The 25,855-nt window shown below is 43.6% G+C and overlaps 1 protein-coding gene across 2 annotated transcripts in view; it reads right to left on the bottom strand.

Annotated features, from left to right (window-relative positions):
- MAP2K1 (mitogen-activated protein kinase kinase 1) overlaps nt 1-23,655 on the bottom strand; it is a 78,936-nt gene extending 55,281 nt beyond the window's left edge. For both annotated transcript variants that reach the window (XM_082617534.1, XM_082617535.1), the window contains exon 1: nt 23,152-23,655. In XM_082617534.1, coding sequence (XP_082473660.1) covers nt 23,152-23,231 — 80 coding nt within the window. In that variant the 5' untranslated portion in view covers nt 23,232-23,655. The remainder of the gene's footprint in view (nt 1-23,151) is intronic.
- Nucleotides 23,656-25,855: the final 2,200 nt, after the last annotated feature.

Raw genomic sequence — 25,855 nt, 5'->3', positions numbered from 1 at the left:
TGCGCGGGCTTCAGCAGTTGTGGCTCGCGAGCTCTAGAGCGCAGGCTCAGTAGTTGTGGCGCACGGGCTCAGTTGCTCCGCAGCATGTGGGATCTTCCCGGACCAGGGCTCGAACCCGCGTCCCCTGCACTGGCAGGCAGATTCTTAACCACTGCACGACCAGGGAAGCCCGGCTGATACATTTTGATTGGGGAGGGAAGGGAAGCAATAGGACACTGCCCAGGTGAAGCACACGGGACAAGCAGTAAACAGTCTGGTGGCATAAGAGAGCTGGCAGGGATGGGGCAGGAAGTGCTGAAAGGAAGAAAGCACCAAGGATAACCCAGGTAGAAAATTCAATAAACGTGTGGTCACCAGCAGAAAAACAAAGGCAGTGCTGGGTCTGGTGGTAGCCACAGAATGGGAGTGGCTGACTGTTCCTGAAAGGACAAGGTGATGTACTGTGGCCTTATTAAGATGATGTATTTGACCCTACCCATTACCTGCTCTAGAGAAAGACCTTTTAGAAACTCCCTGTGTAGTAATGGTCCATGCTGCTCTGTGAATGAGAGGTGCAGCTTGCTCTTCAGGAAGAAAGGACCCAATGTGACCACAGTCTTACCCAGACCATGAGGACAGCTGAGTCCCCAGGGCAAAAAGACCAACAGCTAGTGCCCAGAAGCACAACTAAGAGCAGTAAGATGCAGTCAGAAGAAACACAGCACTCAAAACACGTCTCCAGTGCTAGTCCATGTTGAGAAATTTTCAATTCTCCAGAGCTGTTTCCCTCCTTAAATACACGACCAACATGTTTGTTACAGCTAGGCCCTTCTCCTTGTCCAAAGTACACACAAGAGAGGTCAGCAAACCTCTCCTCTGAGCACCCATCACCTCTGGGGAAAATCCCACTCCCTAGGTGACTTTCTAGCAACTCTCAGGGAATCCTGAGATCAGGATCAGGGCTAGAAGTCCAACCAAGTGCTCAGTTAGGCGCTCAACTTCTTAAACTAGAGTGTGGAAAACTACTAGTCAGGCTCTCCAATTAAGAGCAGTTGGCCTCGTGGGGTCAAAACGTAGCTGGTAGAAGTAACATCATGCACCAGAGAGAATGAAATTTAATTAAAACTAAAACTGATAGTGCTTGCTTCCGTCTTATAAAAGAAGGTGGAGGGCAGGGAAATAAGTGTTTGTGCGAACAAACACCCTCAGAGCAGAGGATACCAGAGGACCAGAAGGCTGGCCCATAGTTTAAAAGGGCCTGCTCCTGAGCCTTGGCAAAGGCAGAAGCAGGCCTGAACAGCACACAGGGGTGGAGGGGAGAGCTGAATCACGTTGCAGAATAAAATGGGAGAGACTTCTTTTGGGAGTGGCTGTGAAGCAGCAAGAAAGGAAGAAAAGGCTGCACCATGGCAGAGTGGCAAAGGTCATTTAAGCCCAAAGATACCTAATACCACTAGATTTTAAGTTGTCTTTATTGCTATAATACATCCTCCCCACCCCACACCTTCAGTCCAATCTGCCATGCACACAAATAGCTTTGTGTATATTTTGTTCTTACTGTTGTTGATGGAAACCAGAGAAAGGGGGCCAAATTCCAAGTTTGTTCAACACAGAGCAAAAAGAAGAGAAAAATCACAGGAAGGGAAATGTGAGTCCCAAAGAAGCAGAAGTGACCATGAGAATGTAAGTCTCCAAGACTGCTCTAATCTAGAGGAGTGCAGGGGATAAGGAACTGGAGTAGACATCTAGCTTATAGCTGTGATGTCTACAGATGTGAAAATGCAATGCACATTCATTATGGAGTAGCCACAGTGTGACAGGCACCATCTACGCTAGAGGCTAAGGAGGTACAGATGAGGAAGACAAGGTCCCTGCCCTCACCAGGCAGTGTGTGGTGTGTGTGTGTAAGAGACAGGGAGACAGAGATGTAGAGATGATAGAGAGAGAGAGACAGAGAGAGATATCACAGTGCAAGCCAAAAACAGGGAATGGTACTAACAAGTACAGCAACAGCTACGGGGTAAGGGAGACCATAATGCTGAAAGTGAGGTGGGCACAGTGGGGTATGGGAACAGAAAAAAGACAACTCCATCTAAGACGAGGAAGGGAAAGTGAAGGTCAGAAAATGTAATGTCCACGTTTAGACCTGAAAGATATCAGTTGTTGCAACAGAGGGAAAAGCACTCCATCCAGGCTCCATCCCACTGTTGGTGGGACTGTAAATTGGTGCAGCCACTAAGGAAAACAGTATGGAGGTTCCTTAAAAAAATGAAAATTGGAGCTACCATATGATCCAGCAATTACACTCCTGGGTATATATCCAGAAAAAAGAAAACTCTAATTTGAAAATATACATGCACCCCAATGTTCACAGCAGCACTCTTTACAATAGCCAAGACATGGAAACAACCCAATTGCCCACCAACAGACAACTGGCTTAAGAAGATGTGGTACGTGTATACAGTAGCATATTAGCCATAAAAAACAATGAAATATTGCCATTTGCAGCAACGTGGATGGAGAATATAGAGAATATAAAGCTTAGTGAAATAAGTCAGACAGAGAAAGACAAATACTATATGATATCACTTATGTGTGAAATCTAAAAAATAATACAAATGAATCTATATACAAAACAGAAACAAATTCACAGACATAGAAAACAAATTTATGGTGACCAAAGGGAAGGGAGGGGACAAATCAGGAATAAGGGATTAACAGATACAAACTACGAAACCTAAAACAGATAAGCAACAAGGATTTACTGTATAGCACTGGGAATTATACTCAATATCTTGTAATAACCTATAATGGAATATAATTGTCAAAAAACCAAATCACAACACTATACACCTGAAATTAACACTATTGTAAATTGACTATATTTCAATTAAAAAAAAATTCTAGGGCTCCCCTGGTGGCGCACAATGGTTGACAGTCCGCCTGCCGATGCAGGGGACGTGGGTTCGTGTCCGGGTCCAGGAAGATCCCACATGCCGCGGAGCGGCTGGGCCCGTGAGCCATGGCCGCTGAGCCTATGCGTCCAGAGTCTGTGCTCCGCAATGGGAGAGGCCACAACAGTGAGAGGCCCGTGTACCGCAAAAAAAAAAAAAAAAAAAAAAATTCTAGTTTGGAACCTTCATAGAAATAGAGTCAAGAGCTGCACAACTCAGGAGATATTGGCTTCCTTGAGAGAAAGAGTGTGTAGAAACCTGAAGTCTAACAACTGCTGAGTTCAGCTTTCCAGGTCCTTGAAAGTCCACCGGGGAGTTCTCTTTTAGATAATTAACCTCTCATTACCTGGTCCAAAGACCGGCTCATAGAAGCCTTTGACAGTAAAGCCAAATCCAGTCCATCATGCATACCAACTCATTGTAAGGACAGAAGTGTTTCTCTCATAACAAACCACAGTCCTGGAGCCAATTCCTGAACCCAACACTGATTTACATTATTGCTATCTATGCAGTACATTTATAAATGATGGTTGCTTTTCCAGTGATGCTTGAAACTCAACAAATTCAGTTCACCTATTTCATTTCATATATGCATTACTGAATTCCTGAGGGCTATTTTTATTTGCAAAACTGTACCCTCTGTCAATAATTTGTCTCCAACCTATAACCATGCTCTTTAACAAAAGACACCAAGATTGTGGAACTAACCCGGGTCTGGAGCCCTCCATCCTTGAATGAGATCTCTCACCTGCATTAAATGGAAGTATCCTCTTGTCCTGTGTTACAAAAGACTGTTACGCACTCAGTGAGAGTGTGTTCTGAAACAAATAGCTGAACACATTAACAAGACACTTTTCTAAAACAAACAAACAAAAATACCTTTCTTCTAACTTATTCTTGGTTAAAAAAGAGTGTGACTGTGGATGACACCTCACATTAACTGTGAATCCTCAAAGAGCATTAAAGAATACGCCAATGACTAAGATTAGAAAACAAAATCTACTAAGATGGTACTCCACTGCACATTAAACTTGAGTTATTAGCTGTGGAGAAAAACAAGACAACTGCAAAAACAGCCTTGTCAAGCATTCTTTGGACCTTGGTCACTTTAGGTTAAAATTCTGCAGGCTCTGCCTGGCATTCAAAAGAGAAGCATGTTCTTACAGCAGAAGATAAAAAAGATTTGTCCACCAGGCTCTTCCTCTTCACTTCTTCCCACCCACTTCCTTTTCTTCCAAAGGAGAATGGCTCTCATTTACTCACTGGTTTGCCACATCCTGCCTCAGAAGCTACTTCCTAGGAGCTGCCTGGGCTATTCTGAGAGGAGTTTTAACTCCTTCAGGCCCCCAGACCCTAGGACATTTATGACATCCCTGCCCACCATCATCATTTACAGTCTAGTAACTAGACTCTATTTGATCAGATAATTAATACTCCCAACTTTCTTTGTGCTGGCTTGGAATTAAGCACTTTACCTACAACAGAGTCAGGCAGAGGCCACATCTCTTGGTCCTATCTGGGGGCTCCAACTAGCCCAGCTTTGCTTAATCAGTTAAAAAGGACAAAAAGTAGAAATGATTCAAGCACAGGTATCAAGAAACTCAATGCACATAACACTGCATTTGATATCAGTGAAAGCCCAGTGGAGCCAATCTCCTGTCGCACATGAGCTCTGTAAGCTAACCCCAATGTTCATTCATTCCATGTTTAGAGACTACCTACTACGCACCAGGCCTGGGCTAAAGATGGGGCATCAAGACTGAACTCCTGATCTCCAGAAGCTCACGGTGCAAGTGGTAAAACACAACAGACATGTGCGAAGATCACCACACATACACACACCCCCAAGTGGTCTGTCTCCAGAGTAGTTCATGGACAGTCCCACTGGAGCTTTTCCAAGGGAGACCATGCAAACTTTCACGGTCGGAATAATATCTGACTTCAGCCTTCAAGGAAGGGTAGCCTCCCAAACATTGGCAATAAAATTGGGCGAGAGAGGTTAAGTAATGAGCCCAACCGACACAACAATTTAGGGGTGGAGCCAGGACTCCAACCCCAGCTGTCTGCCTCTGCAGATCACACTCCTGCAGAGCAAGGAGCACCCACTAAGAGCCAGAACAGAGTTTATATCTGTGGGGGAGCGCGTCATGGTATCAAAAGAGGAGCAGGGCATCATTAGCTCCTTTTTTCCCCTAAATTAAAGAGACTTGAGATATTCGTAGTAAAGAAAATAGAGGAAGATATAGATATATTTTAAAATCAAGAAATCAGTAGGGCTTCCCTGGTGGCGTAGTGGTTGAGAGTCCGCCTGGTGATGCAGGGGTACACGGGTTCGTGCCCCAGTCCGGGAGGATCCCACGTGCCGCGGAGTGGCTAGGCCTGTGAGCCATGGCCGCTAGGCCTGCGCGTCCGGAGCCTGTGCTCCGCAGCAGGAGAGGCCACAGCAGTGAGAGGCCCACGTACCACAAAAAAAAAAAAAAGAAAGAAATCAATAAACACTGACCACCTACTACAAGTGACTCCTATGCAGAGAACTGTTCTCTTCTGCTGTCACAGCTGGGCTTCCTGCTAGACACATCATTCAGTGCAGGTCAACTGGCCCCTCTGGCTGGCCAGGCATGTGTGCCCCTCCCAAAAATACCCACTCAGACAATAGGCCCACCCCTAACAAGGGAGGACCAGGGACCAGTTGACGGCACACCAATTGCTGAGCTCCCAAGCATCCCTGAGTCCGCTGGCAGGAGATGCAGAACACTGAAGCTTCTAAGATAAATGAGGAGTATTATTTTTTCACGATCCAGACTTGGACCTACTGTTACATTTTACTTATCTTCAGCAGTCTGAACACCTGACTTTGGATGATGTATCTATTCACCATATTTGAAACATCAAAATCAGATGATTTCTAGAGCCAAAGAGCCAAAAGGTATACCATGAAGAGAAAAATTAACAATAGTTTTTTCTCTCCCTCCACATATACTTACCATCCTTCCCTCTTTTTCTTTCTTTCCTGAAAGTTAAATCCTATTAGTCAAAACCACACAGGGTTACCCCTAGGCTGCACTGACTCTACAGAAATCTGTCAAGACTTTAGCTGCCATTATCAAAGATATGTCAAGAGAGGCTGTGAGGGTCAACAGGAAATGAACTCACTCTGTGCTGGGGGCCTTTAACAATGAGCAACTGATCACCTTTATTCATTTTAAACTGAACATACAGACTCTGCCCTACTTGTAAGACAGATCAAAGCACAGGCATTGGGACAGGGCAGAAAACAGCCCCACTCTCAAGAGTAGTCAGGGGCCTCGGACCTCAATTCAGGTCTTCGCCAGCTGTACAACACCAAGTAAGCTTCCCAGCCTCTCTGGACCTCAATCTCTTCACAACACATCCAGGAGACTGAACTATCAAAATCTTTTCCACGTTTAACATATAAGTACAGACAGGTGGCTGTGCTTGGGGGAGAAGGAATGAAAGGTGTTGATGGTGAAAAGGATGATTAATGTAACATAATGCTATCCTGGGTCTGGAAATAGCCTGGCCTAGTGCTGCGTTCACCTTATCAGCCTAGATTTATTAGGGGGGCGCAGGAGGGCTGGTGGGTGGGGATCACAGCCACCTACAGTGAAATTAAACTCTTTTCCCAAATGAGTTCTGCTGAAGTGTGATTTATCCAGAGTGTTAAAGTACTTACCAGCCGTATGAAACCATGTTACTGAAATTGTATTACTGCACAAACTTAACTTTTCCCCAAATGTGATTTGCAGAGAGGATGCAGAGCTGAGAATCTTGCGTCTGTGGCCATCTGTCCTATCCCAATCCCTGGAGAGGCGTGGGGGGAGAGTGTGAAAAGCCACAGGTGCCGTGTATATTCAGTCACCGATGTCACATATCCATCAAAGAGCCCAGCAGTTGCTGGGGATAAGTGTTCAGCTCAGCATGCAAAAGAGGCTTGCCAATCCATCCGGCCCCATACATTCCCTGAGCCTTCCTCTGTGCCAGGCATGGGGCTGAGGAAACACCACAGAATGTCACCGCCAGTTTCCCCACTGGGCTAGGAAGGGACTACTGACTGAAAAGGCAGTACAAAGAACTACAGGCACTTAACTGCCCGTGTGACATACACGGCCCTTAACCAGGATCAGTTTCCTCATCTACTGGGTAGAGATAACACACATCCCGCCTGCCTCATGTGGTTGAATGAGGAAATAAATAGATGTAAAAACAATAAAGAGTACACAGAGCCTCGCAGAACAAATGCTATGATTACCACCAACACTGCGACCCTCTTGTGCCAAGATATTATAAAGTGAAAATAGTCAACCACTCATTAAGTCAAAGTCAGACTTCGCAGGGATCAGCAGAATCTCAACCTTGGGAGAGGAGCATCTTCTGCCCTCTGCCATCTCAAGGCTTAAGTCGTTCAACACAAGTTTACCAAACCAGATGCTAGGGAACATGATGTGCACTGGAGATAATGATGAACAGGACCCGGTCCCAGGCTTCCTCAAGTCCAGTCCAACTGGACAGAGTTATGCAAACAACTAACATGTGACAGGATATGTACAGAGTGCTCTGGAAGGCGGAGTAGATGACTGCCACCTGGCGTGGGGTGGGAGACAGGTCTGTGGTGGATTTACAGAAGAGCTGACCTATAAATTGAACAAGATTAGGATTTCAACAGGCACTGAAGGTGGAGAAGGGAATCCCCAGTATAAGACGCAGTCTGAGCAGAGGCCAGGGCCCACTGAGGAAGGTGTTTGGAAGAAATATGAAGAAGTTGAACCTTAGATCTACCTGGAACTGACCCTCAACATCTGGTTTGTGCCACAGGAAGGGAGTGTTACCTTCCCTTTATATCAGTGACTATCCCTCCCTATTCCTACACACACACACACACACACACACACAGCCCAGGAAATCCTCTTTAAACTCTTGGAGAAGAAAGCTGAGCTTCCTGGGTGGTGCCTGCCAGGCAGATGGCGGCCTAGAGAAGCTGGGAGGAGTCTATATTAGGCTGTACTGCGGCAGTTGTTTCCTAGGCACCTTTTGCAGCCTCCTGTTTCACTGAAAATAATTCTTTTGCTTCCTGCACATCCCCAGAAATTGCAAGTATGCCCGGCGTTGTCTCTATTCTAAGTCTGTGTGGATAAAGAACAGCTGAAGAGCCTCATCACTGGAAGTTCTCTGGGAGGTGGGAATTTTCTCTCCTTCTCGCCTGATAGAAAATAAGGCACCCTGGGCTGGGAATCTAGTCCCGCCCTTATCATGAGTCCAGTTAATCATCAAAAGCAGTTTACACACACATATGAATCCTTTCTGCTGGGTAGGGGTTGTTGTGCCCATTTTACAGATGTGGAGACAGACTCAAGGATATGAAAACTTTCCAGAAACTAGGCCCTACTCTGAAAAACAATACAGGAAGACCTCTGGGTGCTCTGCCTCCCCCGCCAATCTGCCCCTATGATCTCAGACAGAAAGACCAGATGTCAAAGCCCCCTGGGATCCCTTCCAGCTGTCCCCACCATCTTTAAAGTCCTCGCTGCCCCTACCTTTGCACTCTCAGGGAAGACAGGCACTCTCCTGGACACCTTGCCAACATTCAGATTTGCTTTTAATCTGAGCATACTCATGCACGTGACTTTAACACTTCTATAGGAAAAAGCCCAAAACTTTCATTTCTCAGTTTCTGAAAGACAACTTTCTAAGCCATGAGTCAGACTGAAGTCAAACATCACATTTAGGCTTCCTAAAAATATTACCCCAGCACAATGCCTTGGTTTTGTTCCCATATGCCCACCCCCCAAGCACACACACATATACTTTAGACTATCATTTAAACAGTGGAGTGTATAATTTAAATGTCTTTAATAGCATCTACTAAAAGGACATTCCCATGTGATTCTTCACTTTACTTCAAAGCTATGATCCAAACTGGAGCTTTTTACTGAATTTTAGGACGAAATAGTAGATATGTGGATAGCAAATACTGACAATAAAACTCAGAAAATTTAAAATGCATTCAACTGAGTCATAATAACATTGGCATCTTTTCCAATTTTCAGCAAAACTTCTTTTTGTCCATCTCTCAGCCCAGTGCCTGGTATATATTAGATATGTACTAAGTATCAGTTAAATGAATGTTAATACATCTTAATCTTCTAAACATACAAGTTAGAAATCTATGGTTGTAATTCTGGTCATAATCTAAATCTATCTGACCCTAACACAAATGTCATTGGAATAAACAGCAAATAACAAGCAGCTGCTGGCATTCAAAGTATATATACCTCTGTCATTTGAACTGTTTTGAAGTTGGCCTTGTTTGGAAGACAAATGGTTGGCAGCTGCAAGTTCAATTACAAAGTTCTTGGTAGGAAGGCAGAGAAAGAACCAGGGGAATCAAAGTGCTATTTCATACATTAAGCATGGAATTCCTTTCCAACAAACATCCTTCATTTCCCTGGGGGAAATTAATCATAACATGCCCTTTGAACTTGGGAAAACTCAAGACTGTACTTTGGGAGGAAGAATTAAGTTTGAAGGCCAGGCAAAGCTCAGAGAGTAAGAGTCACTCCTTTTGCACATCTCTATTCTGCTAATTTTGTTTAAGGAAGAGGGTGGAACATAGGAAAAGCCACCAGGCAACAAGTCCAAAGGCCTGGATTAATTAAATATATGACACTGAACAAGTTACTTCCTTCCTTTGTCCTTCATATTCTCCTTTGCAAAATAAAGGGGCAAAAATAATACAAGAGTAAAACTGGATGACTTCTAGATGCTAATAGAATTTTCTGCAATGATGAAAATGCTGTAATCTGCTCTGTCCAATACAGTAAACACTAGCCACACATGGCCACTGAGTCCTCAAAGTGTGGCTAGTGTAAATGAGGAACTGATTCTTAACTTTATTTAATTTTAATTCATTAAAATTTAAATAGCTACATGTGGCTAGTGGCTATAGTTCTGGTGAGTGTAGCTCTAAGAAGACCTTCAGCATTTGATGCAATCTTTGGAGGGCTATGTGGGAAAAGCATGGGTGTTAGAGAAGGACAGACCTGGGTTCTAAACTTAGTTCCACCACTTACTAGTTATGCAACCTTGTGCAAATTACTTAACTTCCCTAAACTTCATTTTCTTTATCTGTACAATAGAATATTATGAACTTTCTCACAGATTTTTAGTGCAAATTCAAGACAATGGATGAAAATAGATCAGATACGCCCTCAATAAACAGTAATTTTTCCAGTTATGATGTCCTTCAGGGATAAGTTTCATGTCTTTTGCCTTCATCCTACTGTTCCTTCCTGATCTAGGACCCATACTTTATTACCCCACGCCTGGGTCCTACAGATGAAGCGCTTATCTTTCAAGAAAGCCACTTGCTCAGGAATTGTTCCAGATCCTCAGCTAGGGGCATGCCTCCAGTACCCAAGTCCTCTGTGCCTCCGGAACTGCTGACTTACCCTGTGTCCCCTCCACCTCACATTTCAGGAATTCACAAAACCCTTCCCCCTCATTGCCTATCAAGCTGAAACTTTGTTCAGTGCAGCCAAAACACCTGTTAGTGGTTTCTGGTACTTTCCTCGCTAACTCTCCCCTTGACTTCCCCTAATCAATATTTTATAGCTTTTTATTTGTAAATGCTTTAAGACTTTTTTTAAATAATTGCTCAGTGATTTAGAATACTCAGAAATAAAAATGCAGCAAGCTACATTTATGGCTAACCCAGCGTTAGTTTAGTTACCAAAATAAAACAAGGCAAAAGACTATATTTTAGAAGGAGTGTTTTAGTAAAATAATAAAAGTGTTGCACTGTCTATCTAAACTAATATAATGTGCTATGAACCTGGTCCAAATGTTCCACTGGTCCTTCCTTTGGTGAACAGAACTTTTCGGTGGCTCCAATGTCCAAGTTTTATCAGTGGACACAAATGGATGCCTAAGATAAGCAGGATATATTTTCTATTGTTAATAATTATTGGGATGTTAAACTACCCTCTTCTTCTTGTTTTTCTAGCATTCCACAGACTCAGAGAGAGAGAGAGAGAGAGAAGAGCTGAAATACAGGCTAGCATTTTGGTAGGATTTCGATCTGGATTTGAGTAAGCCATTAGACAAAAGGTTTACAGTTAGCTTGGAATTCCTGCTAACTTCTGAGGCCTCCCCCAACAAGGACATTCTTGAAGGATTATTTACTGAAGGATGATATGAAATCAAACAGGGCAAATAATTTCGACTCTGAACTCTCAAATGTGGTGAGGGTCTAATCTAATTTTTAAAAAATAACCTGGATATGTAAGTTATAACTCAATAAAGAAACATAATGAACCTGGATCCAGACAACCTGTAAGTAGGACAATGTGGCTGATTAGTCTTGTCTTCTCCTCACAACTCCCCAAATTTCAAGATTTGACTGGAATCCGGAACTCATGTAGATCATTCACTCAACTCAATTGTTCCATTTTTTCTGAAAAGTAAATGCACTTAATAGCATTTGAAATTCTGAACCTTTCTTGGTAACAGGTCAAGTCTAGAAAGGTGATCATTTCACAGGGACTTTTGTCTGTGGTTATTTTGAAAACCACTGCTTTAAAAACTGACATTATGAAGCTTAAAAATAGGCCTTCCTACTAAGGATCCTGGACTAAAATAAAATACCCTTTCCTTCTCCCATTTCCTCATTCCCTTTTCCCTCAAACACCTTAGGAGAGTGGTGATATAGAGGGATAGCCTTTTCCAGTGTTTCAGATTATTACTTGAAAAGAGGTTTTAAAAAATTTTTAAGAGTACTAGGTAAAGTTACCAAAATTCAGTGTCGGGTAAACGTGGAAAATTTTCAAACCAAGTAAGCGTCCCAAGTGAAAATATGTCTGAGTTGGGATAAAAGTTCAAGCACCTTCTTCCACTCCAGCTGTGTGAACTCCCAGCAAGTTCTCCCCGCTGCTCCTCCCACCCCCCCCCCCCCGTCTGGTTTCCTCATCTTGCAAAAGGAGTCAGAGGGCTGGAGGACCTGTAAGGTCCCATCCAGCCCTAATAGGCTCTGCTTCTATAAAGCTGGGCGGCTGCTTCCTATTTTCATGACTCCTTGGAGAGAGCAGAAAAGCCCCTGGCCCAGAACGTCCCTGGGAAGCCTCATTATACTTAAAAGTGGTCCCCTGGGACATGAGAACTGCTATTGAGAGCAATGCAAGCTGAGATGGCTATAAAATAGAAATGGTATTGAGAGGGAAGAATTAAGTTATGTTTTGCAGATGACACTAGTAAATCTAGAAATACTGATATTCAATCAAAAAATTACTAGATATATGGGACTTCCCTGGCGGTCCAGTGGTTAAGACTCTGTGTTTCCACTGCAGGGGGCATGGGTTCCATCCCTGGTCGGGGAACTAAGATCCCGCGTGCCGCGCAGTGCAGCCAAAAAAAAAAAAAATTACTAGATGTAATAGGTGAATTTTAAAAAGCTGCAGGATATAAACAATTCATACAAATCAAACCACAGTCAAGATGGAAAACACAAATTTTAAAATGTTCAATCACAACAGCATCAAAACGTTAGGTATTTGAAATATTAACTTAGGGCACAAGAGAGTTATTCAAAAGAAACTATAAAACCATAACAGGAAAAGAGGAGGAGACATTAATAAATGGAAAGATAAACCATGACAATTCTTAAAGTTTTCTTTAACCCTACCCAATTTAAGAAAAGGGAAGGGCTTCCCTGGTGGCACAGTGGTTGAGAGTCCGCCTGCCGATGCAGGGGACACAGGTTCGGGCCCCGGTCCGGGAAGATCCCACATGCCGCGGAGCGGCTGGGCCTGTGAGCCATGGCCGCTGAGCCTGCGCGTCTGGAGCCTGTGCTCCACAACGGGAGAGGCCACAACAGTGAGAGGCCCGCGTACCGCAAAAAAAAAAGAAAAGGGAAAAAAAAAGACTATCAAAACTACATAAGAGTTAAAAAGAAATTTTGGAAAGAGATAAAAATACCATAAAGACCAAATAAAAGTAAACCTGAAAATACAACAGATAAAAATCCTATTTAATAAACTGCATGAAGATATTAGAACTCACTATGTAGAAAAATTAACATAGACCCATACCTCACACCAAGAACATTAATTAATCCTAGATGGGACCATATAAGGGGCAGAAAAGTCTAGAAGAAAATGAAGCCCCATATTCCTATTAGTTATGAAGTGATGATAGATGTCTTAATACTAAAGAAAAGTAGCCTACACCATACAAAAGGCATGCTTTGCAAAATAAAAAAATATTTTTTCCTAGGTAATACAATATAAAAGGAAAACATTGCAGTGGGACAATGTAGTAGCCACATAATTTATAAAACTTTAAAATACAAAGCACACTGATCTATTGCTTCAACAAACCAGAAGACAAGTAACTGTGTACTGGCTAATAAAAGACATGAACTAACAAAAAATAAATAAAATACAAAGCACATCAAAGCTATATAGACATATCTATTAAAGAACGGTCAGAGGAGAAGAAAAGTTTGCACGAAACTTTTCAAAATGTTCAGCTGATACCACAAAACCATCCCACCTACCTCTCCAGCTTCATCTCCTGCTACCCGCAGCGATGCACCGAGCACACTAAACTACTTGCCGGCTCCTCCACACATCCCAAGCTTTCCCACTTGTGTGAAGTTGCTCATCCTGAGCTCTCTTCCTGCCATGCCCCCCCTCCCCCATTCCCATGGAAATCCTAGCCATCCTTCAAGACCCAGCTCAAATGTCATCTCCTCTGTGAAGGCTCTCCTAATCTTCCCCACTGGATGTGCGTTCTTCCTCCTCTCAATGATCTCTGACAGTATTTTCTTTGTACCTCTTCTCCTGGGGCACTTTTCTTACTCTGCAGCCATCTGTTTCCTTCTTCTTGTGTCCTTGCAACCTCTCCCTCCCCTCCCATACGAGATTTTAAGATCCTTGGAGGCAAAGACAATCTTACCACCTACAGCATCCAGCATAGCAAATTACATTTGGTAAGCATTCATTAAATGTTAGTTTAGATTGAATCGATGAAATACAGAAAATAATCCCATTTCAAAAATACAGACTGGCAAACAATTAAAGTAAAGCAGACTGAGGAGGAGTCCTATTAAACTATCAAAAAAATATCACTAAGGCTTCCCTGGTGGCACAGTGGTTAAGAATATGCCTGCCAATGCAGGGCACATGGGTTCAAGCCCTGGCCCAGGAAGATCCCACATGCCGCGGAGCAACTAAGCCGGTGTGTCACAACTACTGAGCCTGAGCTCTAGAGCCCACGAGCCACAACAACCGAGTCCACGTGCCACAATTACTGAAGCCCGCACGCCTAGAGCCCGTGCTCCACAACAAGAGAAGCCACAATGGGAAGCCCGCGCACCACAACAGAGTAGCCCCCGCTCACCACAACTAGAGAAAGCCCACGCACAGCAACAAAGACCCAACACAGCCAAAAATAAATAAATAAATTTATTTAGGGAAAAAAAGAAAGAAAAAGAAGGAACTGAAATGAGGATCAGTTGCTTGTAATATGTCCTCCCCCTCTTAAAAAAAAAAATCACTAAACTTCAAAAAAACAAAAAGCCAACTTCCTGAAGCTTGAGGAACCAATTCAAACATACATTGTAAATTGGTTCTGTCTCTTTATGGAACATGTTCAGTTAATATGTAACAAAAGCCGTAACATGGTTCATTGCCTCTGATTCTGTGTATGAATTAATCTCAAAGAACAAAACAAATGGGTTTAAAACATTCATAAGAGTAACAATAAATAATAAAATTTTGAAAGCCACCTAAATAATCAACAAAGTGTCATTTGTGAAGCCAAATCCTATTCTTTAGCCAAAAATAAATGATAAGCATTAGAATTATGTCTATGTGTAAAAATGAGGGGGAGGAGAGACCCATCAACTGATCACAGCTATCTATATATGCATATAATGGAATAACCAAAAGTTAAACTGGAAAATTTAATGTCTGAGGTTCTTTCTTTAAAGAGGTATTGATACATTCAATTTTCTTTTAAAGTTGTACTTGAGCAGGCGAATATGCAAAAAGGAGTTGGGGGGAAAAGAAATCACTCTACCTTTGTCCGATTTTTCTTCAACCCCCATGTAACCTCTTCTAAATCTGACTCAAAGCAGGATACCCCTGGGAGCTTCACCAAGAAATGAGAGGCAGAGATCAGCATTTTTAGCAGTAGGCCCTGCACCAGGATTCAGAAAACACCTGTTCTTTTAAAAACAAAAATGCAATTCATTCTGGGAGGTGTTAACTTAGCAAACAGGTATGTGAGCCTTCAAACAGCTCTCATGGGCTTTCAGGCAAAGAACAGGACATGAAGAAAAAACACAATCAAGTGGCCAAAAGAGACCAAGATGATTTTTTCAAAACTGGCAACTTCTGGAAGGGAATAAAAGAAACAAAACCGGGACGCTAAGCTTTCTTCTCAGGCTCACCTCATCTTCTTCCCAGTCTGTGGGTTCTCCAGGTTTTCTCAACATGTCAGAAAGATTCACCATTGCTTGACCTGTGCTTCCTATGGATGTGGTAGAAATAACTACCAATTCAGACTGCGGGAAGCTCGCAAGGAAGGGTTTTTTGTTGGTGGTGGTTTGTTTTGTTTAAACATTATTTTGTTTTTTTCCAATCTACCAATAATGATTTACTATGTTAAGAGTGTAGTGATGTAGACCCAGGGGTTCAAAAAGGTATGGTCCCACAAAAGCAAATTAATGAAAAAAAGACACATAAGGAACATTTAGAGAATAAGAAAGCATATGACTTCAAAATGATATTGCATTTCATGTGATGTTTGTTACACAATATAGGCCAGAATACAAAAGGGGAGAGAGAAAATGTGAGTTAACATTAAAAGGGGCATAAGGCTTAGGCTGAATTTTAATCCTTGGGTACTTTTAAAAAATGTATTATGAATTTTTTCAAACACAGAAATATGGAAAGAATAGAACAGTGAAACTCATACACTAGCCAACTAAACGACTGTGAACAATTTTGCCCTGTTTGCTTTATCTACCATGTGGGTGTGTGTATTTTTTTCCTGAACCATTTCAAAGTAAGTTTCACATATCAACTATGAACAACAACATTCTCCTACATAATCATACCATTATTACATCTAAAAAATTAACCATAATTCTCTACTCAAAGTTCCCTAATTGTCCCAAGAATTCATTTTACAGCTATCGCATTTTTTGATTCAGTACCCAACCAAGGTTCATGCATTACATTTGGTTGACATGTCTCCTTAGTCTCTTAGTTCTCAAACAGCACCACTCCCCTACTTTTCCCCCATGGCATTGACTTTTTAAAGAGACTGGGTCAGTTGTCTTAGAGAATGTTCCACATCCTGAATTTGTATGCTTGTTTCCTCCTGGTATCATTTAATTTGTTTCTCCGTCCCTGTATTTGCTGTAAACAGGAAGTTAGATCTCAAGGCTTGATTAGATGCAGGTTTGGGCTAAACTTTAAATAACAGGCAGCATATAAAATGTCCAAATCAACATGATTTATCAACATTTGCAATTTGGTATTAAGAACAAAAGGCAATAGCTGAGAAGGAAGAAACCAAAGCGGTCACCACTAACTACACTTCCCATTTGGACAGCATTCCAACAATCATAAAGTGCTTTCATACACATTATTTTGGATGATGCTCACCTGCCCGCCTTCCCACACAGGTTTGTTGTGTTATCATCCTTCCTTTACTAATGAGGAAAACCAAGGCTCAGTGAAGTTAAATGACATGCCAAAGGTCAACAATTAAGAAGTGGCATAACTAAGTCTCGAACTCAGGTCCTAGAATAGCATGGAGTTACTCAGAAAAGGCTACATGGGAGATGAACTCTATGCTAAGTCTTGAAAGATGGGCAGCATTCATTCATTCCAGGCACTGGGCTAGACGCTGGGGAAATATCAGTATACAAGATAGTCATGGTCCCTCCCCTCACCGAAAGTGTGGTGGCAAATACAAGACAAAAATAAAATCACACAGGAAAGTGGAGGAGGGCATTCCAGACAAAGGAAACCACGTGAGCAAGACCGGACAGAGGTAAGAAGCAGTATGCTGGGGCAATGGGAGGACAATAAAGGGATCAGGCAGAGAAAAATCGAGCTGGATGGGTAGCTCTACTGAAGTACTCTCTCCCTTTCTTTCAAAGATGCCTAAGTAAGTGAAAGTAAAATGTTGTACGTGTTTATGTTCAAACAAGCACCCCACACATCTCCTTGCCCTAGGCTAAGCCATCTTTATGAAACTTTTTGCCATTTCTGTATCTGCTGCAACAACAGCAGAGACATTCTTCCCAAGGACACGGGCTTCAGCTGGCCCTACTTTTCACCTGAAGTTGTTCTCAAAAGACTGTGCCAGTATTAGTTATTGCAGCAACAAACCAGAAGCATCCAAGTTCAGAACTACAAAATCAGTTAAAACCACTTCAAAAGCTTCTAGTTATCACGGTGTACATCCCAGGTAAGGCCATAAGAGATCCCCCAAAAGCACAACAACCTGTCTCAATGTTTCTGTCCCCTTCCTTAAGGACCTTCACACTAACAGATGTGTGTCCCTACAAACCTGGCAGAAACTGCTGATGCTATGAACGATGCTCTGAATGCGATAATTAAGTCCGAGGGTTTCAGCCCCAAATCCAAAAGCTGTAGATGCTGCCAAGGCCAAGCAATGCACCTTCTTGTTTATTCAGCACCATATGGCCTTCAAAGCACTTCTGTATGTGTTATCTTATTTAATCTTCATGATACTCCTTCAAGGTAGGAATGGTTCAATCATTTAATCAACAGATATCTACTGAGTACCTTCTATGGGCCAGATACTGATCTACTCACTGAGCAAGGAACAAATCAAGCCCTCACCTTCAGGAAGCATACATTTTAGTGGGGGCGGGGTGAGTGCAGATAAATATTTATGGACAATGCAACATTAATTAGTGGTAAGTGCTATGAAGAAAAATAGGGCAAGATAAAGGAGTTGAGCATGACAGAGAGTGACCAGGGATGGTCTCTGCGAAGAGACATTTGAGCAGAGGTCCGAAGGAAGTGAGGGAGCAAGTTACATGGGTATTTGGCAGAAGAGAATTCTAGGCAGAGGGAATAGCAAAAGCTCTGAGATAGGAATGTGCCCAACCGACTGCGGAACAGCACAGAGAACAGCATGGCTGGAGCACATAAGTGAAGGGGACAGTGGAGGAAAACTAAGAACCTGATCAGGCAGGGCCTCGTAGGCCACTAAGGCAAAGATTTGGTAGACCATTCTCATCCTCACTCTACAGATAAGGAAACTAAGAGAGAAAGTACAAAGGACTTGCCTAAGGTCAAAGAAAAAGTGAGGACTCAGGAAGTACCCTGCATTGCCACCACGAATTCTACTCAGGGCTCACACTTCTCCTTGTGGAGATTAAAAGCGTTCTTTAAAACACAAAGAAAGAGATTAAGTATGTGCCTTATCATGGAAGGAGAGGCAAGGTACCCTAAGACTCAGCAATCCCATTTCTGAGTACATTCCACAGGGAACTCTTACAAGAGTCCAAAAGGAGTCGCGTACAAGGATGGCGATGGCTGCACTGTTTGAGGCAGCAAGGGGTTGGAAACAACACAATTGTCTAAGTAAAATGTGGTACATGCACAAGACTGACTGCTCTGCAACCAAGAGAAATAATGAACGAGATACACGTATAACAGCATGAACAGAGCACAGAAACATGGTGTTTGGTTAAAAAAAAAGAAACTGAAATAAAAGTTTAGGGTGGTCATTGCTTCTGTTCAAATATTGTTGATTATCCTCCTTCCAAGAAGGCCCCTGCCCCCTTTGAAGGTCAACATGGCCATGTGACTTGCTTTACAAAAATGGGAGCAAAAGTGACATGTATCACTCCTGGGCAGAAACTTTAAAAGCCAGAAAGTGGTTCACAAGATTCCCTTTTCATTAAGCATATTTCAGACATGGTGTGTCCGTCAGCCTGAGTCCCTGATGGAATCCAATCAACAGAGCCTCCCACTGACCTGCAAGCATGTCAAACTACTGAGATTTTCTAGTCTATCCCAACTGATATAGATTTATAGCACAATAGGATTTTTAATAAAAAATGAATATAATTAAGGTGCACAACATGATGATTCAATACACACACAGTGAAATGATTATTTCAGACACGCTAATTAACATACACACCTCCTCACAAAGTTACTATTTTGTGTGTGTGTGACAAGAGCACCTGAAATCTACTCTCTTAGCGAATGTCCAGTATTCAATACAGTATTATTAACTGTAGTAATCATGCTAAGCATTAGATCTCTAGACTTATTCTTCCTATTAACTGCAACTTTGTATCCTCTGACAAACATCTCCCCATTTCCCCCACCTCCCCACCCCTGGTTAACCACCTATCTACTCTCTGCTTCTATGTATTCCACTTTTTTAGGTTCCACATATAAATTGAGATCATGCAGTATTTTTCTTTCTGTGTCTGGCTTATTTCATTTAGCATACTGTCCTCCAGGTCCATCCATGGTGTCACAAATGGCAGGATTCCCTTCTCTTTTAAGGCTGAATAATAGTACAATATCATTCAGCACTCTAAGCACACAAAACGATACTATCTATTGAATACCTCCCAAAGGCACACATATAGCCAACAAACGGGTGGAAATATAAGACCATATATTAAATAACCTAGAGTGGGTGAGATGGTGCCTGTGAAAAAAAGGGAAATGGGGAAGGGGGAATGAGAGTAAAGGGGAAAGTAAGAGAAAAAAATGAAAAGGTATTAAAAGGTTTGTTAAACACGTGAAAATATTAGAAATTTCATTCACTCACTGATTCACTCCACAAACATTTGTGCACTTATTATGTGCCAGGTACTATTCTAGGTACTACTTACAGAACAGTGAATCCAAAAAGGGCAGTCCTATGCTTATAGTTTATGGTGTACAGAAGAGAGAAATATTTAAAATACCCTAAAAAAGATTATGGACAGTGAAGAAATATCATTAAAAAATCAGGTGACATGAGAAAGAGAGACCTACTTTAGATTAGGTGGTCTGTGAACAACTCGGAGGAAATGACATTTATGCAGAGAGGTGAAGATTGCTTCTTTCCTAGCTTGGGAACAGGAAGAGATGATTCATTCCAGGCAACGGGAACAGCATGTGCAAGGGTCTGGAGGGAGTATGGACCATCCCGTGGAGGAAGTGAAAGAGGACCAGTGTAACGGAGGAAAGGAGCAGCAGGAAATGTGGTTAAAGAGATGGAGTGGGGGGCAGGCAGGAGGGGGATAGCAGCAGGCTCATAGCCCAATATAAGGAGTTTGGATTTTATTCTAACTGCAATGAAACCATGAGAACATTTTAAACAGGGAAATGATATGATCTTATTTCCAATTTATTTCATTCTAACTTGGCACCCTTGCAATATGCTCATATATTTTTACAAACTTGCAGAAGAAATATTTTTGCATTCTTTTTCTTCAAGGACCCCCAGAACTTGCATAGACATCAGGTCCCACATAACCCAGCACTATCTGAAAGGGGTAAGTGCTATGTTAGAGACCAGTCTCAAGGTGCCAGAAAGCCACAGAGAAGCAACCTTGCCAATTTAGTACCAAGAGTTCTTTAATGTCAATGGATTTTTATCTTTCGTTTACACTGTATGATAATGTTCAAAATTGTGCCCTGGTCTAATCACAGAAATCATGAGTACATCAGCTTTGCCTGAAAAAGGTGAAAGATGTAGATGTATACAGCTTTCCCCCCATTAGTGGCAGGAAACGTAGGGGAACAGTCCCTGTTTGTCTCAGGCAGCCTACACAGAGATGCCTCCTATTGTAACACAGCAATGAGTCACGGAGGTAGGTGCACATGGCACAGAAAACTGAGCAAGGGAGAGTCGTTTATCCAGAAGCTAAGGCACCTTAACACACATATCCACCCCCACGCCTGGAAACTACCTTCTAGCTTCCTTCAGGCTTCTCTACCCAGTAGCAAAGGTACCAGCAGCAAACATTCATGGAAGGTTTCCTACTATGAGCTCATTTAATCTTCACAACTACTCTCAATAGGTTCTATCATTAGACCCATTTTCACAGATGAAAAAACTAAACCTAAGCCTGAGAGAGATTTGTCCCAGGTCACAAAACCACAAACTTAGCCTGACTCTAGAATCCAACCTCTTGCGGTACGCGGGCCCCTCACTGTTGTGGCCTACCCCGTTGCAGAGCACAGGCTCCGGACCCGCAGGCTCAGCGGCCATGGCTCACGGGCCCAGCCGCTCCGCGGCATGTGGGATCTTCCCGGACCGGGGCACGAACCCGTGTTCCCTGCATCGGCAGGCGGACTCTCGACAGGCGTACTCTCAACCACTGCGCCACCAGGGAAGCCATAGAATCCAACCTCTTAACCACTGTTTAGAATCTCCCAGTCCCACCCAAGCATATCTGCCACCAACTCCAGGAGAGTTTCTTCTTTTCCTCCCTGTATTGTTTTCTTATAACGAAACTCCTCCCCTTTGCAAGAACACAGCAGTGGGGTCACAATTAACAACAGAAGGTACTTCCACTCAGTACCCTCCTCCAAATCAAACGGGAGCACGATGATCAGGCCACAACATTAAAAATTTGTCCTGTCCTTCCCTGCCCTGGGGGGCTTTCATACTATTTTAAGGGGATAAAATTCTGTACACTAAAACTGAACCAATCTTTGCAAAGTAATCCACTAACCTGTACAAGTTAATATCATGCAAAACAGACACTACAGTATTGAAAGGAGTTCGGGGACTTCCCTGGTGGCAGTGGTTAAGAATCCGCCTGCCAATGCAGGAGACAAGGGTTCAAGCCCTGGTCTGGGAAGATCCCACATGCAGCGGAGCAAATAAGCCGGAGCGCCTAGAGCCCGTGCTCTGCAATGAAGAGTAGCCCCCGCTCACCGCAACTAGAGAAAGCCTGTGCGCAGCAACAAAGACCCAATGCAGCCAAAAATTAATTAATTAAATTTTTTTTAAAAAAGAAAGGCGTTTGTCTGAGGAATGTGGTTGAGCTCACATCACAGGTCTGTCCACCACTGGCCTTGTGATCATTACAGGGATGGACAGAGCCACCAAGCCAACAGGTCACCAGGCTATTAAAATTGAAAGAGTCAAAGGAAGGTTACAGAAATCACCAAAGGGCAGAAGATGAAGCCTAATCTATTCATTTCATCAGCTGGCTTCCTAAAGTCTCCAGTGTGCAGGTAAGAGATTAAGAACTAAATCTTTTCTGGTTATTTCTCCAGCTCGCCGGGTCTTTCTCCCTCAGGTAGTCTTGTCCCTTACCCAGGACGCAAAAGAGTTGTGGGAACTCAGAAACATCCATGAAACAGCCGCATCATTGTTTAATGAAACAAAGTACTGGTTTGTGAGCAACACTGTAAGCTGCAGAGATGGAGCACCTTGTGTGTGATTTCCAAGACCATGGTGTCACGTCTCAGATCGAAAGTCAGGGCTTATGGTCAAGTAAGGAACAGCCAGGAGAGACAATGATGAGATTTAACGAATGAATGAATAAAAAGTCAGATGAAGAAAAGAAAAACCGCTCCCTTCGAGACAAGAGAGTTTCCAGCAAGGCCAAGGAATGAGAGCCCCCAAAGTCGACAAGCGAAAATCCACTGTGGTGTCGGTGTACACATGCCCCCGCTGCCGCAACTAGGCACTCCCAGCCCACAGGTGTCAGGTACGAAGGTGAGGACTGCTCACAGGTCCCAACTCCACACTCTATATCGAGTTGGTCTCAAAGACGCAGATGCGATCTTAATTTTTCCAAGACATCTGCTCCCTTCTCCTGGTTACAGGCCAGAATTGCAGAGGATCTGGGGGGAAAGAGCTGGGTAGGGGGCGGGCGATGAACCGGTTTTTACTTTTTAGGGAGAAGGAAGATGACCAGAGATCAGGGATGGCTGAAAGGGTCGGGAAAGGGGTGGGGATGGGGGCATCGCGACTCGTTGGGTCCACTGACTGGTCTTGAGTTAGGCGCACTATCAGTGCTTAGTCACCGATACCTCTGCGGCCGGGAGTTCCTCGCGCCTGGCAGCCCAAGACGTACGTGACGACCCGAGCGGAGCCCCGCGCGCCGCGCACACCCGACTCGGCTCCTGTGCCAGGACCCCGGCCTCCCCAGCTCGGCCCGGTGCTCGCCTCCCCCCAGACTTACTCCGCTGAGCTGGTCCCGTTAACCGCGGAGCCGTCGGGGGCCGGGTTCAGCTGGATGGGCGTCGGCTTCTTCTTGGGCATTTTGGACCCGGGGAAGGCGCTCGCAACTCCGAGGGGAGGGCGGCCCCTCTTGCTTCCTCCCTCTGAGCTGCCCCGCGCCCGCCGCGCGGGGCCAAGTCAGGGCCGCGGGCCCGGGGGCTGCCTTCGGGGGGCGCGCTCTGCGCGGTCCCGTCAGGGCCGAGGGGCCAGTGGCGGTCTCGGGAGACCCCCCCCCCCACTTGCTCGGCTCACAGGGAACCGAAGGGCTTCCCCGCCGGCGCAGCACCGCAGCCCCGGGATTCCCTCCCGCTCTCCCTCAGTCCACCGGTCCCCGGGGCTCGAGGGGCCCCGCCGCGCGCGCACCACAGCGCTGCTCCAGCCACAGCCCGGGAAAGTGCGCCGCCGCCACTGCCGCGTTCCAAGCCACTCGGCGAAGTAGTCCCAGAGGGACTGGAGGGCGGGGGAGGGGTGGGGAGGGATAGGGAAGGTGGAAGCCTTGCCCCCCCCCGCCCCACCCCCGGGCAGCTACGTTTTCCACACTCCCACTCGGCTCCGCCCCTTTTGCCTCGGCGGCAGCCAATGAGAACACGCCTCGGCGGCAGATGACGCGGAAATACGTCACGGGGCGCGGCGTGCTACCCTGGGGGTGGGGTCCGGCGCTGGCTCCACCGCGCCCTCTGCCGCACAGACGCACCCAGGTGGACCCACCGGGAAGGGAGGTGACCTGGACTCAGTTGGTCGCCACGCGGTCTCCTCCGCTGGGGTGACTGTAGCCCACGGGCCGAGTCACGTTGATGGAGATGAAGTAATAAAACGAATAAAGAAAAGGACCCCTTTTTATTTCTAGAGGCAGCGTCGAGGAATAGACAACTTGTCAAGAGACTCCTTGCGCCTGAGGAACAGGCAAATAGAAAGGTACATATAAAACGGTAATACACAGTACTAGTCTACTGACGAGGGTACAGGGAGATGGGTGTTCAGTGCTGATGAGACTTTAAGTTGGGCAACCTTTTCTGAGAGCAGATTGGGAATGTATTTTTAAAGCCTTTGAAAAAAAAAGCCCTTTTGACCAATAATTCCAATTCTATAAAACTTGAAGAAATAAGATGTGAATAAAGAGCTTAATGAGATAAAAGATGATTCAGGTGATTCAGAATACACATTCAGTCCATCTCTTCCCCTTTGCCCTTCCTAAAGTATTCAGTCCTAAAGGCATTAGGTGTGTAAAACAATGTAAGCCTCTGCACCTGGTGGTCCAGAGCAGGGTGTCAGCCACCCAGCTGTTTGCAATATATAGAGAGTAAGGTTCCCTTTTCATTTTGTAGCCCTTGGTACTGTTTGAATGTTTTGTTATTATGTATATAAAGTGTTCGATTTAAAACATTTTTTATAAATTGTTTAAAGATTAACATGAGAATGTAAAATAGTGCAGATAGTTTGGAAAACAATCTGGCAGTTCCTCAAACAGTTAAATATAGTTACCATATGACCCAGCAATTCCACTCCTATGTGCTCAAGAGAAATGAAAAACATATATCCATACAACACTTGTACACAAATGTTTATGCAAATGTATGGCAGCATTTTTCATAACAGCCAAAAAGTGAAACAACCCAAATGTCCATCAACTGATGAACAGATAAACAAAATGTGGTACATCCATACAATGGAATATAACTTGGCCATAAAAAGGAATGAAGTGCTGATCCATGCTATAGCATGCATGAACCTTGAAAACGTTATGCTAAGTGAAAGAAGCAAGTCACAAAAACCCACATATTTTATGATTTCTTTTATATAAAATGTCCACAACAGGCACATCTATAAAGACAGAAAGTAGATTAGTGATTGCTTAGAGTTTGGTGGGACAGTTGAGCAAGGAATAGTATAATAGAATGATAGCTAAAGGGTAAAGAATTTCTCTAGGAGGTGATGCAAATATCCTAAAATTGACAGTGGTGATAGTTTCACATCTCTGTGAATTTATTAAAACCATTGAATTGTACACTTTAAATGGGTGAATTGTATGGTATGTGAATTGTCTCTCAATAAAGTTGTTATTAAAACAACCACCACATCAACAAGGAAATTCAGGGGAAAAATAAAATAGCTAACAGAGTCTTGAAGAACAAAGCTGGAGGATTTACACTACCATATATCAAGATTCATCTTAGACTGAGTATTTAAGACAGTATTTAAGGCACTGGCACAAGAACAGACAAATAGACCAATGGAGTAGCATAGAGTCTGGAAACAAACCCATCTGTATTTGATCACCTGATTTATGGCAAAGATGTCAATACAATGCAGTGGGGGAAAGGGTAGCCTTTTGGATAAATAGTGCTGGGTCAATTGAATATCCGTGTGGGAAAAAAAATGAGTCTTGACCACTACATCACATCATACATAACAAATCAACTCTACATGGATTATAGAACTAAACACAACTTTTAAAAGAAAATATTGGAGAATATCTTCATGACATTAGGGTAGGCAAAGATTTCTTAAACAAGACATACATGCACACACACACAAACACAAATCATAAAGGGAAAATATGATAAATTAGACTACATTAAAGTTAATTATTTTGACCTTCAAAAAGGGTAAAAAGACGGCAGTCCAGTGGTTAGAACTCGCTGCTTTCACTGCCGTGGCCCAGGTTC

Source organism: Mesoplodon mirus (genome assembly GCF_964341445.2).
Source record: "Mesoplodon mirus genome assembly, chromosome: 4".
In the NCBI taxonomy this organism is placed as follows: domain Eukaryota; kingdom Metazoa; phylum Chordata; class Mammalia; order Artiodactyla; family Ziphiidae; genus Mesoplodon; species Mesoplodon mirus.
The sequence above is the reverse complement of the archived record's forward strand: the minus strand, read 5'-3'. Positions and strand labels throughout refer to the sequence as shown.